The sequence below is a fragment of the Mustela lutreola genome, chromosome 8 (assembly GCF_030435805.1).
Source record: "Mustela lutreola isolate mMusLut2 chromosome 8, mMusLut2.pri, whole genome shotgun sequence".
Classification (NCBI taxonomy): domain Eukaryota; kingdom Metazoa; phylum Chordata; class Mammalia; order Carnivora; family Mustelidae; genus Mustela; species Mustela lutreola.
The window spans coordinates 56652533-56670362 of record NC_081297.1 but is presented as its reverse complement, the minus strand read 5'-3'; the positions used below and the strand labels follow the sequence as shown (position 1 = coordinate 56670362).

Below are 17830 nucleotides of genomic sequence, written 5' to 3'. Positions count from 1 at the left end.
CGCTCACAGGTCGTAGAAACAGGGCGGTCGCCGGTCATGTGGGGCGAGAGGCAGAGGCCTGGCACGGGTCAACTCAGCACCTGCTTGCTGCCTGCCCGCCGAGCCAGCTGCCTGGGGTGGGGGGAGCTGAAGCCCCAGTCTCCGGGGTGGGAGGCCTCGAGCCCTGCCCAACCCCAGCCCGAGGCTTCCTGTGCCCACAGTGCCGCTGCCGCCCAGGCTTCCGCCTGAAGGACGACGGCCGCACGTGTGCTGATGTGGACGAGTGCAGTTCCACATTCCCCTGCAGTCAGCGCTGCATCAACACGCACGGCAGCTACAAGTGTCTGTGTGTGGAGGGCTACGCCCCCCGTGGGGGCGACCCCCACAGCTGCAAAGCCGTGACTGGTAAGATGGGCACTTGGCGGGCGTCAGATGCCTGGGACAGCTGGGGACTGGGGCTGTGGGGGCATGCCCCGGCTGGCAGCTGAGCCAGGGTGATCTGTCTGCAGATGAGGAGCCCTTCCTGATCTTTGCCAACCGCTACTACCTACGCAGGCTCAACCTGGACGGCTCCAACTACACGCTGCTGAAACAGGTGCCGCGCTGGCCCACCTCAGCCCACCCATCTCCCTAGGCCCGGAGCTATGTTCCCTGCCCTGCACAGCCCCCTCCTTCTCCCCTGCTGACTCCTCCAGCCACCTGTGTCCTGATTCTGTCATCCTTCTTCTCCCCTACCCCCCACATCCAGGGCCTGAACAACGCCGTCGCCTTGGACTTCGACTACCGAGAACAAATGATTTACTGGACGGATGTGACGACCCAGGGCAGCATGATCCGAAGAATGCACCTTAACGGGAGTAACGTGCAGGTGAGGCCAGGGCAGCCCACTCCTCCACAGACCAGGGTGATGGAGGAGTCCCGGTGTCTCTCCCCAGAGAGCTCTCTCTGTTTCAAGGCCGTCTCCCCTTCACCCCACGCATCCCACTGAATTCTTCCTTCCTCCCCCTTCCCGACGGTGTCTCTGCACAGCTCTGCTTGTCCGGGCTTCTCCCTCCCCCCAGGCTCAGAGAGTAAAATCTAGGAGATTCCTCCTGCTCTTTTCCTAGTCATCTTAGTCTTTTTCCCTCAGAACAAACCTCTCTTAAATGCTCGACCCCAGGCACTGTGGGGCTTGGGATGCGGTCTCTCTCACCTGAAGACCCCTGTCCTAGAGCCTCCGATGACCTTAGGCCCAGGGCTGGGAGTTTTCTGTCTGTTGTCCTCCTGGCCAAGCTGTGGGACAGAGCTCTGCTTCACTTCACACTGGAGGAAGCTGGGCCCCAGAGAGACTGAGGGTTATGGCCCAGGTCACCCAGAGCTCTTCCTTCCCTGCCCCTGACACAGGTGCTGCATCGGACAGGCCTCAGCAACCCTGACGGACTGGCTGTGGACTGGGTGGGTGGCAACCTGTACTGGTGTGACAAAGGCCGGGACACCATCGAAGTGTCCAAGCTCAACGGGGCCTACCGGACGGTGCTGGTCAGCTCTGGCCTCCGTGAGCCCAGGGCTCTGGTGGTGGACGTCCAGAATGGGTACGCAGGCGAGGAGGGTTGGGGGAGCCCCTGAAAGCCAGAAGTGTGCTCAGGCATCGAGGCCCAGCCTCCCTGTGGGCTGCCGGGGGGACCAGCCACAGGATCTCTTGGGGCTCACTGCCCGCCCACCTGCCAGGTACCTGTACTGGACAGACTGGGGTGACCACTCACTGATCGGCCGGATAGGCATGGATGGGTCTGGCCGCAGTGTCATCGTGGACACCAAGATCACGTGGCCCAACGGCCTGACACTGGACTATGTCACCGAGCGCATCTACTGGGCTGATGCCCGTGAGGACTACATTGAGTTTGCCAGCCTGGACGGCTCTAATCGCCATGTCGGTCAGTGAGGCTGCCTGCCTACAGCGGACCTGGGGGAGGGGGGTCTGAGAGTCCGTGGATCAGGCCTCGGGTCAGAGTGTAGAATTAAAAGTCTGAGGGCATGGTTTGAGGATACCACCCACCAGGGGCATGGGGGTCCAGAGCACCCCAATTTATGGCCCCTGGCCAAGCGCCGGCATGAGGCTGCCATCTGCTACCTCAGGAAGGAGAAAGAGAGGTCCCTTCTTATGCACAGCTCGGGGCACCGAGAAAGGGAGGGGTGGGAGGTCTGGGGTCGGGATACTTCAGCACCAGGAATCCTATAATATTATGGACCAGAAACCTGCTGTCAGAGGCCCAAGTTTGAGTTCCAGGTCTGCCACTTATTAGTTGTGCGACCTTGGGGAACCACCAAACCATCTGGAAGCAGGGCAAGCGCCCACCTCACGGGGTTGCTATGGGCTAAGGGCATCTGGTAGGAAAGGTGCCGACCGGCTGCTGGGCCTGTTCCCTCCCCGGCCTGCAGTGCTGAGCCAGGATATCCCACACATCTTTGCACTGACCCTGTTCGAGGACTATGTCTACTGGACCGACTGGGAGACCAAGTCCATCAACCGAGCCCACAAGACCACGGGCACCAACAAGACACTCCTCATCAGCACCCTGCACCGGCCCATGGACCTGCATGTGTTCCACGCCCTGCGCCAGCCAGATGGTGAGTGGCTGAGGGGTGGGAGCAGATGAAGGAGGAGCCTGGCACCAGGGGCCCCTGTGGGAGGGATGGGGCCCAGCAGGGCTGGTTGCCTTCTGCCCCATCTCCAGCATCACCTGAGACTTGCTTGTCAGACACTGAAAAACTGGGGGGCTGGAGACAGGCCGTGGTCGGGCTCTCGGGAGCTGCAGCCCAGCCTGGGGCCAGTCAGCCCCAGAGTCTTGCAGCAGCAAGCCCCTGAGGGTGCGGACTGCCGAGGTGGGACCCCGAAGGCAGGGGAGGCAGCATACGAGGCTTCAGGGCTGGCCTGATTCCGGGGCCTCTAGAAGGGACCTCTCCCTTCTCTGGCTTCAGCCTCCTCCTAAGCGAGTGGGATTTGGAGCCATTTGCCAGGATACAGTAGGCTGGGCAGCCTTCAGCAGACCAGAAAGCGTGGCACGAGGGAGAGTTGGCCACGCTCTGCCGGAGGCCCGAGGCTCCGGGAGCGTGGCCCATACGCTGGGCCCAGTCGGCTGTACTCTAGCCCCTTTCTCTCCGGCAGTGCCCAATCACCCCTGCAAGGTCAACAATGGTGGCTGCAGCAACCTGTGCCTCCTGTCCCCCGGCGGGGGCCACAAGTGTGCCTGTCCCACCAACTTCTACCTGGGCAGCGACGGGCGCACCTGTGTGTCCAACTGCACAGCAAGCCAGGTGAGGCTCCTCCCCATGACCCCCAATCACCAACGCCTTGCTCCCCAACCCCCCACACCAGTGCCCCCACTCCTCCTTGGACCCCAGCACCCGCTCTAATGTCCTCACGCATCTGGTTTTTCCACGCTAACACCCCCACATTTCTTGCCTACCTCTTGTCTCCCCACAGCAATACTTTTATACCTGTTACCTCACACAAACACCCCTACACCCTAACTCTGGCCCTCCCTCACCAATACCCTCCACCCTGACCCCCCCACAGATACCCCATCACCCAGCCCTCCTGCACACCTCACATCCCCTCCATCCATCCAGCTCAGGCCCCCCACCAAATGTCCTGACCCTCCCACTTTTTTGAAACATCCCAGCCCCTCAAACAAAAACCTCCCAAGTTCCCCAGATCCCCACCAACCCCTCTTGCCCCCACCTGCCCTCCAGTTTGTGTGCAAGAACGACAAGTGCATCCCCTTCTGGTGGAAGTGTGACACGGAGGATGATTGTGGGGACCACTCAGACGAGCCCCCGGACTGTCGTAAGTGCCCAGAGCAGGGGTGGCAAGGAGGTCCTTCGTGGGAACAAGCCGACTTCCGAGGCTCCCAGTGGCCATGCCCAGCCCCAGTCCTTCTGACTCTGAGGCTCCCTTCCTGGCAGCCGAGTTCAAGTGCCGCCCTGGACAGTTCCAGTGCTCAACCGGTATCTGCACCAACCCTGCCTTCATCTGTGATGGGGACAACGACTGCCAAGACAACAGTGACGAGGCCAACTGCGGTAAAGGGCTGCCCAGACACCGGCTGCCCTCCTCCCCACCCTGCCGCCTTTTCCCTCCCTGGGATTTGGAGGTTTCACACAGCACTCCAAGGGCGAGGGAGCTCAGCCCACAGCAGCCTCCTCTCTGGGCTGGACTCCAACTGCTCTGGGCCCTGAAGCTGCACTGCTCACTGCCGGGGAGGGGGTGGGGCGGAAGCGGGGGCGGGGCAGGCCCTCCCTGCACCTGAACCCTCCGCCCTCCATTAGTTACCCTCCCCTCCTCTCCCCCTCCCACAGATATCCATGTCTGCTTGCCCAGCCAATTCAAGTGCACCAACACCAACCGCTGTATACCCGGCATCTTCCGCTGCAACGGGCAAGACAACTGTGGGGACGGGGAGGACGAGAGGGACTGCCGTGAGTGCCCGAAGCTGTGGGCGGGGAGCGGGCTGGTGGGCAGACAGGCATGGAAACAGTCCACAGTGAGATCTACCCACCGCTTTGTCTAGGGGCTGCGCTGCTCTCCGGGAACGTTATTAGATGGGCAACGTAAATTGTATTGGGTGTGACTTGGCTTGCTCATAAAAACATCATGCTCGGCATAGAGATGTGCATACAAAAAGCACCAAAACTGGAGCTAAATGGTCCCTTTCTTTGAAGAAATTGCTGGTGGAACTGCAGCTAGAGCTTGGAAGAGGGAGAAGGTGGTGATCTCGAGCTGTGGTGCTGTGGTACTGGTGGAATAGGCGGGTCCTCACTTTCCCCCACTCTGCAGCTGAAGTGACCTGCGCTCCCAACCAGTTCCAGTGCTCCATCACCAAGCGCTGCATCCCCCGAGTCTGGGTCTGTGACCGGGACAATGACTGTGTGGACGGCAGCGATGAGCCCGCCAACTGCAGTGAGTGGCCTGCCACCCCTGGCACCCACCTGCCCTCCGCAGCGTCTGCTGCTCCGGAGCACGATCCCCCCAACACACCCCAGCAAGGAGCCTCCGCCTCACCACTGTCGCCCCCTGCAGCCCAGATGACCTGCGGAGTCGATGAGTTCCGCTGCAAGGACTCAGGCCGCTGCATCCCGGCACGCTGGAAGTGTGATGGAGAGGACGACTGTGGGGACGGCTCCGACGAGCCCAAGGAAGAGTGTGGTGAGCCTCCCCAGACCTGCTCTCGGAGGAGGGCATCCGGCCTGGGCAGAACTCGGGCTTTCCACGGCCCCACCTCCAACGCCCACCACCTCCCTTTGGATTCCCCATGCCCACCCACTGGCACCTCAGCAGCACACACCTGGGTAGAATCTTCCTGGCCCACCCCCCCACACCCAAAGCTCTGTTCACCCGCCCCTGGGCAGCTCCTCCTGCTCGAGCCTCTCCCACCTCATAACCTCCTTGCGGACCCTGCATCTCAGCCAGAATGCAGCATGGCCTCCCCCTTGCTGCTCTCACTCCCACTCCTGGCCATCCTGCCAGCGCTTGTCCGAAACCCTCATGCCTGCCCTCACTCCGTGCCTGACGGCCCCGACATTTGCCCCCCGATCTTGCCTCCACTAGATGAGCGTACCTGCGAGCCCTACCAGTTCCGCTGCAAGAACAACCGTTGCGTGCCAGGCCGCTGGCAGTGCGATTATGACAACGACTGTGGGGACAACTCGGATGAGGAGAGCTGCAGTATGTCCCCGCCCCCCCCACCCCACACTGCAGGCACCCTGCTGCAAGAGAGTTGGGGCACCTCCCCTCTCAGCACCCCTGCCCCCACCAGGTGGCATCGGGGCAGGTGGCAACCTCCCAGTGCTGGGGGTCAGGTGCCCCCTCCCTGCTCACCCCACCCCACCCCGCTCCATGTCGTGTATTTGAGTTTGTGCCATTTCACCTCATCTCATGTTTCTCTCCATTTTCACACTGTCCTCTCGGGGTTGCAGAGGTAGGTGTCTCCGATGTGCCCGTGCTCCCACCATACCCCCTGCCACTGCCCCAGAGCCCACCCATCCCTGTGCCTCAGCCCATCATCCTTTACTGGCCTCTCCCTAAACCCTGGTGCTTGTCTTAGTGGTGTCGTTCCTCTCCTGTTCCCCTCGACCCCCCGTACACAGTCCATCCTGAGGGCAGAGCCGGGGACCCGTGCCCTCTCTCATGTGTGTCCACCCCAAAGGGGTAAGTGTGAGCCTGCGCTGGACCCAGCTAATCCCATGAGGGCATTCAGCTGGCTTGCTCAGGATTGGTTGAGCATCTTGATCATCACCTGTGGCTCTCAGGGACATGGGGATGGGTGGTCTTGCTTGGCCGATGGCTGAGTCCCTGTGCCCACCCTCCTGGGGCCTGTCTCTCCCCTATCCTTCCTCCAGCCCCTCGGCCCTGCTCTGAGAGTGAGTTCTCGTGTGCCAATGGCCGCTGCATTGCTGGGCGCTGGAAATGCGATGGGGACCACGACTGTGCAGATGGGTCTGACGAGGTGGGAAGGGAGACCAGCCCAAGGGAAGAATGGCCTCGGAGGGATCAGGGCTGGGCTACCGGGGTGCCCTGCTCTGACCAGGATGCCCGCACGTGTCCCCACAGAAAGACTGCAGTCCCCGGTGTGACATGGACCAGTTCCAGTGCAAGAGTGGCCACTGCATCCCCCTGCGCTGGCGCTGTGACGCAGACGCTGACTGCATGGACGGCAGTGATGAGGAAGCCTGTGGCACCGGCGGTAAGCCTATCCCGCTACCCCCACCCCCACCCCCACCACCCGGTCACTCCTGCGTCCTCTCCTATAGTCACTGCTCAGGAAAAAAATCACTCTGAAGCACATACCGTGTACCAGGCACTATCCTAGGCATCGGGGAGAGAGCTCTGAGCCAGACCCAGGGCCTCTGGGGACATTTCTGTGTGGAGTGTGCCCTCCACAGCAGCACATAGTCAAGCGGCCTATTGGGCCCAAATTCAGCAGAAACCTCTTGGCTGTGTCCATCCAGGCTCCATGCCACCGGTCCCACAGGGCAGTCCCCATTCACTCTCCTCTCCCTTTCCCGGGGCCAGGAAGCAGTGCCTGTCTCTGGGCTCAGTGGCCCAAGGCCTCATTGTGAAGCTTGGGTAAGAGAAGTCTAGGGCTTGGAGCAGAGATTCCACAACCCCATCCAGATAGCCAAGGACAGACACCCTGGCTCTGCCCTGGTTGGTCAGGGAAGCCTAAGTCTCCTGACTCCCAGCCCAGTGTTCCTCCTTTGTGCCTGCAGTTAAACTAGAGTAGGCCCGGATGCCCTGCCACAACCACCAAAGAGGGCCCTCCATACCTTTCTGTACAAGCTTCCCCTGAAAGGCTTCTTCTCCCCTAAATAACCAGAGGAGGCAGTTCTGCTCAGCTGCCTGGCTGGTATAAAATTAGGAGGCCTGGGTTCATTCCAACCCCGCCACTACTTGCCCCGTTATTCCTCTGGGCCTACACCTGTGGAGGGAAGGATGGAGGCAAGACCCCGCCCCCTACAGTCAGCCTGGGGCTCAGAGCTCATTCTTGGCTCTTTGTTGGCCGTGGTGCCCAGTGCGGACCTGCCCCCTGGACGAGTTCCAGTGCAACAATACCCTGTGCAAGCCGCTGGCGTGGAAGTGCGACGGCGAGGACGACTGCGGGGACAACTCCGACGAAAACCCGGAGGAGTGCGGTGAGCTGGAGGAGCCGGGCTGGGACAGGGCGGGGCTTTCTTGCTCTTCCGGGGCTCCAGGCTCGCCCCTCTGGCTCATTCTTGCTCCATCCGCTCCCACCGCTGCAGCCCGGTTCGTGTGCCCTCCTAACCGGCCCTTCCGTTGCAAGAACGACCGCGTCTGCCTGTGGATCGGGCGCCAGTGTGACGGCACTGACAACTGTGGGGATGGGACTGACGAGGAGGACTGTGGTGAGCAGGGAGCTGGTGGAGGGAGCCTGGCGCCGGCGGGCTGGGGAGGAAGGGCACGCCATATTTTGGGTGCTGCACAGGAGGTGGAGGGGAGTGGGCCAAGTGCGGACTTCATCCGCGGAGGGTGCAGATCCCTTGCCGGGAGCCCAAGGGCCCTTCCTTGTAAGAGAGAAGCCCCTGGAGAAAGCCCGGGAGGCTTCCTGGCGCCTAGGTCTTGAGGTGGAGACTGGGACTCTGAATGTTTAGCCCGCATCCCCCGAAGCTTGACAGAGAGCCGCAGGGCGTCCCTGTGAACCTGGAGGCTGTGGGGTGGCCAATAGCCAGATCTGAAGCTCCCGCCTTCCTCAGAGCCCCCCACGGCCCAGACCCCCCACTGCAAAGACAAGAAGGAGTTTCTGTGCCGGAACCAGCGCTGCCTGTCCTCCTCGCTTCGCTGCAACATGCTGGATGACTGCGGGGATGGCTCCGATGAGGAGGACTGCAGCATCGGTAAGCCCCCGCCCCGCGCCGGCAGGGGTGGGTGGGGGCCCGCCCTGGGGCGGTTGGGCAGAGAACCGCCGGTTGGGCAGAGAACCGCCGCCTGGGCACAGGGTGGCTCAGGGCAGGGGACCCGCTCTGTCCTCCGCAGACCCCAAGCTGACCAGCTGCGCCACCAACGCCAGCATCTGCGGGGATGAGGCCCGCTGCGTGCGCACGGAGAAAGCCGCCTACTGTGCCTGTCGCTCTGGCTTCCACACCGTGCCGGGCCAGCCTGGATGCCAGGGTAGGAAGGCGGGACTCAGAGGGGGCGGGCAGATACCCAGACTCTCCATGACCCCCCTCCCCCGTGTAACCCCCAGACATCAACGAGTGCCTGCGCTTCGGCACCTGCTCCCAGCTCTGCAACAACACCAAGGGTGGCCATCTCTGCAGTTGCGCCCGCAACTTCATGAAGACGCACAACACCTGCAAGGCGGAAGGTACCGCCCCAGCCCGCAGACTGCAGGAGTGGGTGGGGCTACAGACACCTTGGTACAAACCCGGCTGACATGTAGAAGGGATGCTTCCCTTCCCGCTCTAAGCAAGGAACCCCAGAGCCACAGGCCGGCCGTGGCACAGAGGGTGCTAGTTTGGGGGTTGGCTCATCGGAGGAAGCTGCAGTGTGGGCAGTACACCTAAATCCCATACGTGCTTGCTTCCTCACCCACCACTCACCCGCAGAGCGCACAGGTATGCATCAGCAGGCAATCACCTGTACCGCATTTGCTTTTCATTTTCAGCTTTAGTGGGGTGTAATTGACAAAACTCTCAGATAGTTAGTGTGCACAGGGGATGGTTTGATACACATACACCTTGTGAAAGGGTTCCTTTTATTGAGTTAACACAAACCATCATCTCATATTTACTTTCTTGGGGGGCACTGAGAACAAGTAAGCTCTACTCTTCCATATCCTTTGGTGCTTACCTGCACCTGCCTGAGTACAGACACCCCCAGTCCGCCACACACACACCCACGCACCCACGAGGGCACGTGTACACACACAATCCCACCGCATGTGCCCACAAGCAGGTATCAGACAGCATGTGGCAGAGTGTAGGGATGCCAGCCCCAAGACCGTGGAGCGGCAGAAGTTTCTGGGGCTGGAGAGGCCCAGAAGGTTTTCTGAAGTGCCAGGTCACACCAGATTAGCTCAGGGAAGGAGAGGAGGGAGCCCATCCCAGCAGCAGGCCCAGCACCCCCCAGCCTGGCCTCCCATCTCTACCATTTACTGCACCCAACACCTGGCCTCTCACCCGTCCAGGCTCCGAGTATCAGGTCCTCTACATCGCCGATGACAATGAGATCCGCAGCCTGTTCCCCAGTCACCCCCATTCGGCTTACGAACAGGCCTTCCAGGGTGACGAGAGTGTCCGCATCGATGCCATGGATGTCCATGTCAAGGCCGGCCGTGTCTATTGGACCAACTGGCACACAGGGACCATCTCCTATCGCAGCCTGCCACCTGCTGCCCCCCCCACCACATCCAACCGCCACCGGCGACAGATTGACCGGGGTGTCACCCACCTCAATGTGAGTAGCCCCCCCAACTCCGGGGATGGGACCCACACAGATTGGATGGAAAGATGGCAAAGAGCAGATGGTTCAGAGCAGAGTTTGAAAAGGCCAGTGGAAGGGGGTAGAGGGTGAGGCTGGCAGGCAGGGCAGTCAAGGTCGTTGTGGGCACAACAGGTAGGCAAAGCGATGCCAGCAGTGGTAGCTGGCTCTGCCACATGGCAGCCCAAAGTGGCAGGGTATAGTGAGAACGCTGGCCTTGAGTCTCAGAACCAAATTCAGCTCCTGATTGTCACAGCCACCCACTCTGTGGGGCGTGGGCACCCATTTGACCTCTTAGGGCCTCGCTTCTTTCCTCAATAGAGCAAGGTAATAATGCCTAATTCAGCAAAACATGGGAAAGCTCTTATGGCTCATAAGGTAAGTGTCAGGGAATTTCTTCAAAATCAGAGAACTGGCTCTCTTCCTAGGCTGACTTTTTAGCAGGGACAAGCTGGCAGGTGGCGGGGGGGATAATGGGCAGGAAGACAAAGGGTGGTGGCCCCTGAAATTGTCACCCCTGCATTCAGATTTCAGGGCTCAAGATGCCAAGGGGTATTGCCATCGACTGGGTGGCTGGGAACGTGTACTGGACAGATTCGGGCCGAGATGTGATTGAGGTGGCACAAATGAAGGGCGAGAACCGCAAGACACTCATCTCGGGCATGATCGACGAGCCCCATGCCATCGTGGTGGACCCGCTGAGGGGGTATGCAGGGGTCCTCCCGGGGGGAGGCATCCGAGCCGGTGCTAGGAAGCTTCTGGGAGGGGGGCAGGTACCTAGCATCCCCAAGCCTGTCCTTCCCCTTCCAGATCATCCTGAGATCAGTCTTCCTCCAACCCTAGCGTCTTCAGGCCCGTACCCAGCTCTGGGCCCTCCCCATGGGCTGCCTTTGCCAGAACTCCCAGCTGGCCTGCTGGGTAGGGGCCTGACCTCCACGTAGCTGGCTGTCATGTGCAGCCAACTTCCAGTTCCTCCTTAGCTCCAGGGGGCAGTTCTGCCCACTTTGATGACTCTGGATCAGCACAGTGTGACTTTAGAGTAAAAGATCTTTAACCTGAGCAGGGAGCTGACTCCCCTGGTTTTCTCCAGAGGAGGGAAACAGGACACCCTCCTTCCACTACCCAGCAGTCCCTGTGCCGAGGCCATGACCTGATGGCACACGTTGCTCAGCCTCCTCTGGGAGCCCCAGGTCCTACCCACACTTTTTCTTCTTCCCCAGCACCATGTACTGGTCAGACTGGGGGAATCACCCCAAAATTGAAACAGCAGCAATGGATGGGACCCTTCGGGAGACACTGGTACAGGACAACATCCAATGGCCCACAGGTCCGTGGCAGCAGGGGGCAGGGGATGTGGGAGGGGTGGACTTGCTGAGCCTGAGGTCACATAAAAGCTGAGGGGGGAAGGGGCTTGGTCTGGGATGGACAGCAAGTCATGGAAGCTTTTCCCAGACGTGACTAGGAGTGGTCATGGGGACAGGATGGAGCTGTCCCAAGCATGGAGACAGGTCTGCTTTTCTCAAGTCTAGGGTGGGCGAGGCTGGGCCTTCACAATGCTCTCTGCCTTTCCCTAGGCTTGGCTGTGGACTATCACAATGAACGACTATACTGGGCAGACGCCAAGCTCTCAGTCATCGGCAGCATCCGGCTTAATGGCACGGACCCCATCGTGGCTGCTGACAGCAAACGAGGTCAGCCTCTGAGAGCAGCCTCAGCCAGCCCTGCCCTCGGGCCTCTTATCTTCCTCACCAAGTCCAAGGCCTTGCCCAGCATCTGCCACCTCCTCATCCTGGTGCCCAGCAGTCCTGCAGTGCCTTCCCGGCCTCACCTCCCTCCTCCCCGGCCCTGGACCTCTGTACCAGCCCTGCATCCTCTGGCCCACTTGCCCATTCATTCATTACACCGAGTTTTGAGCTGTATGGAGGCAACAGAGGTGGCAGGAGGAGCTTAGTAAATGTAGGGAGAGAGAGCAGAAGTTGGTCCTGATCCCAGAAGTCAAGGGCTAATGGGACCTTTTGCCAGTGGTGGCTACAGGAGGAGGAACAGGTTGGGGGGAGTTTTGTTTGGGACATGTTGAGTTTGGGATGCCTGGGAGCCATGGGAGCCAGTGTCCTTGGGAGTGACCAGGGCCTGAGTCCCCTCTGAGTTTACCTTCTCCCCCAGGCCTAAGTCACCCCTTCAGCATTGATGTCTTTGAGGATTACATCTACGGCGTTACCTACATTAATAATCGTGTCTTCAAGATCCATAAGTTTGGACACAGCCCCTTGATCAACCTGACAGGGGGCCTGAGCCACGCCTCTGATGTGGTCCTGTACCACCAACACAAGCAGCCTGAAGGTAGGCAAAGAGGGCAGGTCTGGAGGCAGAGTCTCCAGGCTGTCACCTCAGGTCTCAGTGGGTGCGGGAAGATCCTGGGTCCCCGAGGCTCAGCATCCTTCCACCCCTGCCCACACCCACAGTGACCAACCCCTGTGACCGCAAGAAGTGTGAATGGCTCTGCCTGCTGAGCCCCAGTGGGCCTGTCTGCACTTGTCCCAATGGGAAGCGGTTGGACAATGGCACCTGTGTGGCTGTGCCCTCGCCAACACCCCCACCAGATGGTATGCTCATGCCCCTGCTCCATGTCCCCAGCCCCCCTCTCCCGCCCCAGACTCTCTACCCCATGAGCCCTGAGCTCCCCTCTTTCCCTGGCTCTGTGCCCTGATGGTCCTTCCCGCAGCTCCTCGACCCGGAACCTGTAACCTGCAGTGCTTCAATGGCGGCAGCTGCTTCCTCAACGCGCGGAGGCAGCCGAAGTGCCGCTGCCAGCCCCGGTACACGGGCGACAAGTGCGAGCTGGACCAGTGCTGGGAGTACTGCCGCAATGGGGGCACATGTGCCGCCTCCCCCTCCGGTACAGCCTTCAGTTCTCCAGAGGCCACGCCTGCTCCCAGCTCCTTGGCGCCCCACCCCGGGCAAATCCCCAGCTCCCCGATACCTGGCTCCCCTCCTCCCTGGCTTCACCTCTGCCCCCCACGCTGTCAACCCCTGCCTCCTGCTCCCGGCCCCAACCCACGGCCTCAGTGTCCCTCCCTCCGCTGCCCCCTCCCATGCCTCCCACCTCCCACCCATGGCCCCAGCATCCCTTATCCTTCCCTCTGCCAAGGCCCTCCACCTGGGTCCTCCGGGCCCTGCTCCCCATGCAGCAGGGCTGGGACCTCAGTGGGTCTCAGTCCCACTCACATTTCCTCTCCCACCAGGCATGCCCACGTGCCGGTGCCCCACGGGATTCACGGGCCCCAAATGCACCCAGCAGGTGTGTGCGGGCTACTGTGTCAACAACAGCACCTGCACTGTCAACCAGGGCAACCAGCCCCAGTGCCGATGTCTACCCGGCTTCCTGGGGGATCGCTGCCAATACCGTGAGTGAGCCATTCGTGGGCCCCGGGGTGGGGTGAGGAGGTACACTGGAGCAGCTAGAGCCCAGGCTGACAGTCCCAGGGGTCTGCCTTAGGGAGGGAGGCCATTGGCAGCTCAAGCAGGTTCAGGGGGATCACCCAGAGAGGTGTGCACACTTCCCGCAAGGTGATGAGCCCTCTGGCATCAGGATCATTCAAATGAAAGCAGTGCCCTGTCAGGCTGTTTGGGGACATACGTTTGCTCTGAGTCCGTGATGGTGGGGGCTCGGGAGGAGGTGGGAGTCACCTAAGAGGCCCAGGGGTCCTCTCAGGTGTCCAGCCACCTCCCCCCACAGCCTGTGGAGGAGCCTCCTGAGGGTGGGGCTTGAGGCAGCTCCTTTCCCGCCCCTCAACCCCAGGGCAGTGCTCCGGCTACTGTGAGAACTTCGGCACATGCCAGATGGCCGCTGATGGCTCCCGGCAGTGCCGCTGCACTGCCTACTTTGAGGGCCCTAGGTGTGAGGTAAACAAGTGCAGCCGCTGCCTGGAGGGAGCCTGCGTGGTCAACAAGCAGACTGGGGACGTCACCTGCAAGTGAGTGGGGCCTGCCCCACAGCTCCGCCCCCGCCCCGCCCCTTCCTCAGTGCCTCAGCCACCCCACCCCCACCAAGCCCACCCAGCCTGTCACTCCTTCCTGCAGCTGCTCTGATGGCCGCGTGGCCCCCAGCTGTCTGACCTGCGTCGGCCACTGCAGCAACGGTGGTTCCTGCACCATGAACAGCAAAATGATGCCTGAGTGCCAGTGAGTGGGACCTGAGCCTTCCTGAGACCCAGCTCATCCCCTCCCCTCCCCACAGCTGTGCAAGGACACTGGGACCCTGTGGCCCCTCCCAGTTCCCTGGCAGCCATGGCTGTGGAGGTCCCGCCTGCTCAGGTCTGCCCCTTCTGTCTACAGGTGCCCGCCCCACATGGCAGGACCCCGGTGTGAGGAGCAGGTGGTCAGCCAACAGCAGCCTGGACGTAGGTGGCTGGGAATGGGAAGACAGAGCTTCAGGGCTCTGGAGCAGGGAGATTTTGGTCTCTCATTTTCCCTGAACCTCTCTGACTCCATTTCCCGCCTTCTCCCTTCCAGACATGGCCTCTATCCTCATCCCTCTGCTGTTGCTGCTTCTGGTGCTTCTGGTAGCTGGAGTGGTATTCTGGTATAAGCGGCGAGTCCGAGGGTGAGTTAAGGAGAATTCTGGAAAATTCTGTTAGTTTACCATCCTAGCCTTGCCCTCCTAGAATCCCTGCACCCTAAAATCCTGCTTCCCCCAGGGCTAAGGGCTTCCAGCACCAGCGGATGACCAACGGGGCCATGAATGTGGAGATTGGGAACCCCACCTATAAGATGTATGAAGGCGGGGAGCCTGATGATGTAGGGGGCTTACTGGATGCTGACTTTGCACTGGACCCTGACAAGGTGGGCCGGGAGGACAGGGGAGGAGGCTGTGTGAGGGGGGCGGGGGTGATGAAGGGCCCCGGCTTGGATGATGGAATGGAGGTGGGGGCTGGGCAACCGGGCCAACGACTCCATCCTGAGCCCCACTTGAACTGTCACCTTGCAGCCCACCAACTTCACCAACCCCGTGTACGCCACGCTCTACATGGGTGGCCATGGCAGCCGCCACTCCCTGGCCAGCACGGACGAGAAGCGAGAACTCCTGGGCCGGGGCCCCGAGGACGAGATAGGGGACCCCTTGGCATAAGGCCCTGACCACTGGACTCACCCCAGAGAGCCTCCTGCCCCCTGCCAGAGAAGTCCTTTGATGAGCCCCCTCCTGCCCAGCTAGCCCTTTCCCGGCCCTGCCGGGGTGTATAAATGTAAAAATGAAGGAATTACTTTTTATATGTGAGTGAGCAAGTGAGCAAGCGAGCACAGTATTATCTCTTTCCGTTCTCCTCCTTCCTGCCTGCTCCTCAGCAACCCCCTCATGCTGCCTTCAGGGAGGGGGGCAGGGAGGGCTCTGGGAGCTCCTGCGGCTCACAGGTACCTGCCTCCCACCTTCCACCAAAATGCACCCCCACTGGGAGAGCTGGTGGTGCTGCCTTTCCCCTCCCTGTACGAGACACTTTGTCAAGGCTCTCCCCCTTCTCTTCCCACCCCACTCTCATCCCTCCCAGCTCCCCAGGGCTTATTCTGGGGAGGGAAGAGTGCTTTGCTGCCTCTGTCTGAAAGACTTGGCTCTAGCTGAGGCAGCAAGGAAAGGATGGAATCTTTTAGTTCTTCCTGGGGGAGGCCGTTCCATGCGCCAGCCCCCACTCTGGGGCACCTCTGAGATGGCCATGCTCAATAACCCCCCCAGACAGGCCCTCCCCCTCTCCAGTGCCCCCACCATGGCTCCCAGGGCTGGAGACTTTCTTTGGTAACCGTCCCCCGGCCTCCCCCACCCTCCCCTGGGGATGAGGAGAAGGTGGGGGCACAACCAGAAAGGGCAAGCGGGCAGCCCCGCTTTGGGGACATGAACGTTTTAATAATTTTTGCTGAATTCCTTTACAACTAAATAACACAGATATTGTTATAAATAAAATTGTAAAAAAAAGAAAAAATGCCACTTGTGTCTACCTGTGAGTGTGAGACTCTGGGAGCTGGGCTGTGCTTGCCTGCCTCAGCCGCCAGAGGGAGGCCTGCCCTGAGCTAGAGGTGGGCTGGGGAGTCTGGTCTTCAGTGCCCTTCTTCCTGAGCTCTCTCCCTCTCCATCTGGCTGCTGGGGGTGGGGGGGAGGGTGGCACTGGACTTCACGAGGAAGACCAGCTTCTCCTGGCTGTGTGACCTTGAGCCAGTGACTTCACCTTTGTGGATCGCATATCCTCTCTGGCTCTAGGACAGTAACTCCAAAATCTGTTTCTCTCCATTGTCACTTGTGGGACATCACCACCAGCCCTCCCCAAAAAAAGATCTCCCACAGTGAGAAATCCCACCATAAGAACTGAACACACTGGGGTTGTGAAACGATTTCTAATCAGTCCTTCAGGGTGTTCCATACAGCTCTCTCCGCCGGAGTTTGCTCTTGAAGCGCTAACATCCTCCTGGAGACTAATTAATCAGATGCCAAGTTAGAACTCTAGATTCAGGAGAAGGAGGGCGGGGGGCACCCTAGACTGAAGGAGAGCTAGGAAGACCAGTTTGCCAGGCCCCACTGGCCACCAACAGATCCAGCTAACCAATCATTTTAGCCATCCCAGGGGTTAAAGGTAAGGACTGCCACAATCAAAGGGGTCCCAGGTCTGCCTCAACCCTCACCCAGAGAGGGAACCTCTTGCAGAAAGTCACACAGCTTTACACTGTCCAAGACTGAGAGAGAGTTAGAGCACCGCTCTCCCCTTAAAAGCAAATTTGAGCTCAGGGAGGGCATCTGCAAACAGCCGAAGAACCCTTACCGCTCTCCCAAAGGAGGCCACTGCTATGCTTTCTGCCTCCCTCCCTGCCTGGACTTCCTCAGCTTATTCCTTTCTTGAGGAACCTCTGAGTCTAGGCACCTCTAGAAACAAGAACCCCCCCTTCCCTCTTAGCCCCGAGATTCCAACTCGGCCTCAGCCTCCAAGTCAGTTCTCAGATTGTGCTCTGTCTGGGGCACCCCCGGAGCCCCAGGGCAGAGCCACCCTGCTGGGGAAGAGGCATCCTCCACTGCTTCTTGGGAAGGTTTGTGGCCTCATCTGTCCACCAGGTGGCGCACGCACTCCTGCAGCGCCGCTCACCCTTAAGCCCAGTACAGCCCCCTCCGCGATGCTAATTATGCACCTGCAGGCGGACCCCAGCCTAGCCTCTCACTTCCTTCCCTCGGGCTATTCTGCCACACCCCCTCCACCCTCCGCCAGCCAGCTCCCTCCTTCCCCTAGCGCCAGCCTGCTCCCGACCACTACCAGCCCCACCCCCTCGCTCCCTCCCTCTGCCAGCCGTGCATCTGGCGCCCCCGGGGAGCCACTGATTCTCTGCCTGTCGCCTCAAGATCCCGGGCAGAGCGAGAGGGGCCCCCAGCTGCGGCTTGGAACACACACCCCTCCTGTCAGCTTCCTCCCTCTGCCCATCAGGACCTGCCAGGAAAGGGTCTACCAGGAGGCAGTCCTCGAACTCCTGACCTGGAGAGGACAATGGGCCTGAGACAGAGATGGAGAACAGACAGGGGCTGAGGCTGATACAGACAGAATAAGAGACAGAGATAACAGATGGAGAGATGCAAGGGCAGAGGCAAAGACCCAGAAACAGGAATGGTGTGTGTGTGTGTAGCTGGAGACAGAAGGAGGTGACCTAAGACTAGCAAAAGGTGAAGAGATGACGTGGGTCAGGACTCCAGAAGATCAAGATCCGAGTGACAAGCTGGGTGCCCTAGGCCCAGGAGTATCCGCTGGCCCCGTCCACTCTCTCACAGCAGCCCCTGGGCTTGGCACCTGGGCTCAGGATTCTGGTTGGAGCTTGGGGCTTCAGGCCTGGCCATTCCTGCCCCTTCCGGCGTCT

The 17830-nt window shown here is 60.5% G+C and overlaps 1 protein-coding gene across 2 annotated transcripts in view; it reads left to right on the top strand.

Annotated features, from left to right (window-relative positions):
- LRP1 (LDL receptor related protein 1) overlaps positions 1–15924 on the top strand; it is a 79581-nt gene extending 63657 nt beyond the window's left edge. For both annotated transcript variants that reach the window (XM_059184884.1, XM_059184883.1), the window contains 34 exons: positions 201–384; positions 489–574; positions 728–847; positions 1363–1550; positions 1687–1892; positions 2398–2586; positions 3125–3273; positions 3712–3805; positions 3925–4041; positions 4318–4437; positions 4796–4918; positions 5039–5164; positions 5567–5683; positions 6358–6464; positions 6569–6701; positions 7531–7650; positions 7759–7881; positions 8230–8370; positions 8510–8644; positions 8721–8840; positions 9663–9931; positions 10483–10661; positions 11176–11282; positions 11530–11646; positions 12119–12295; positions 12418–12558; positions 12678–12851; positions 13198–13359; positions 13755–13929; positions 14036–14137; positions 14291–14355; positions 14468–14558; positions 14653–14797; positions 14943–15924. In XM_059184884.1, the coding sequence (XP_059040867.1) occupies positions 201–384; positions 489–574; positions 728–847; positions 1363–1550; positions 1687–1892; positions 2398–2586; positions 3125–3273; positions 3712–3805; positions 3925–4041; positions 4318–4437; positions 4796–4918; positions 5039–5164; positions 5567–5683; positions 6358–6464; positions 6569–6701; positions 7531–7650; positions 7759–7881; positions 8230–8370; positions 8510–8644; positions 8721–8840; positions 9663–9931; positions 10483–10661; positions 11176–11282; positions 11530–11646; positions 12119–12295; positions 12418–12558; positions 12678–12851; positions 13198–13359; positions 13755–13929; positions 14036–14137; positions 14291–14355; positions 14468–14558; positions 14653–14797; positions 14943–15083 (4743 nt within the window). In that variant the 3' untranslated portion in view covers positions 15084–15924. The remainder of the gene's footprint in view (positions 1–200; positions 385–488; positions 575–727; positions 848–1362; positions 1551–1686; positions 1893–2397; positions 2587–3124; positions 3274–3711; positions 3806–3924; positions 4042–4317; positions 4438–4795; positions 4919–5038; positions 5165–5566; positions 5684–6357; positions 6465–6568; positions 6702–7530; positions 7651–7758; positions 7882–8229; positions 8371–8509; positions 8645–8720; positions 8841–9662; positions 9932–10482; positions 10662–11175; positions 11283–11529; positions 11647–12118; positions 12296–12417; positions 12559–12677; positions 12852–13197; positions 13360–13754; positions 13930–14035; positions 14138–14290; positions 14356–14467; positions 14559–14652; positions 14798–14942) is intronic.
- The last annotated feature ends 1906 nt before the right edge of the window (positions 15925–17830 follow it).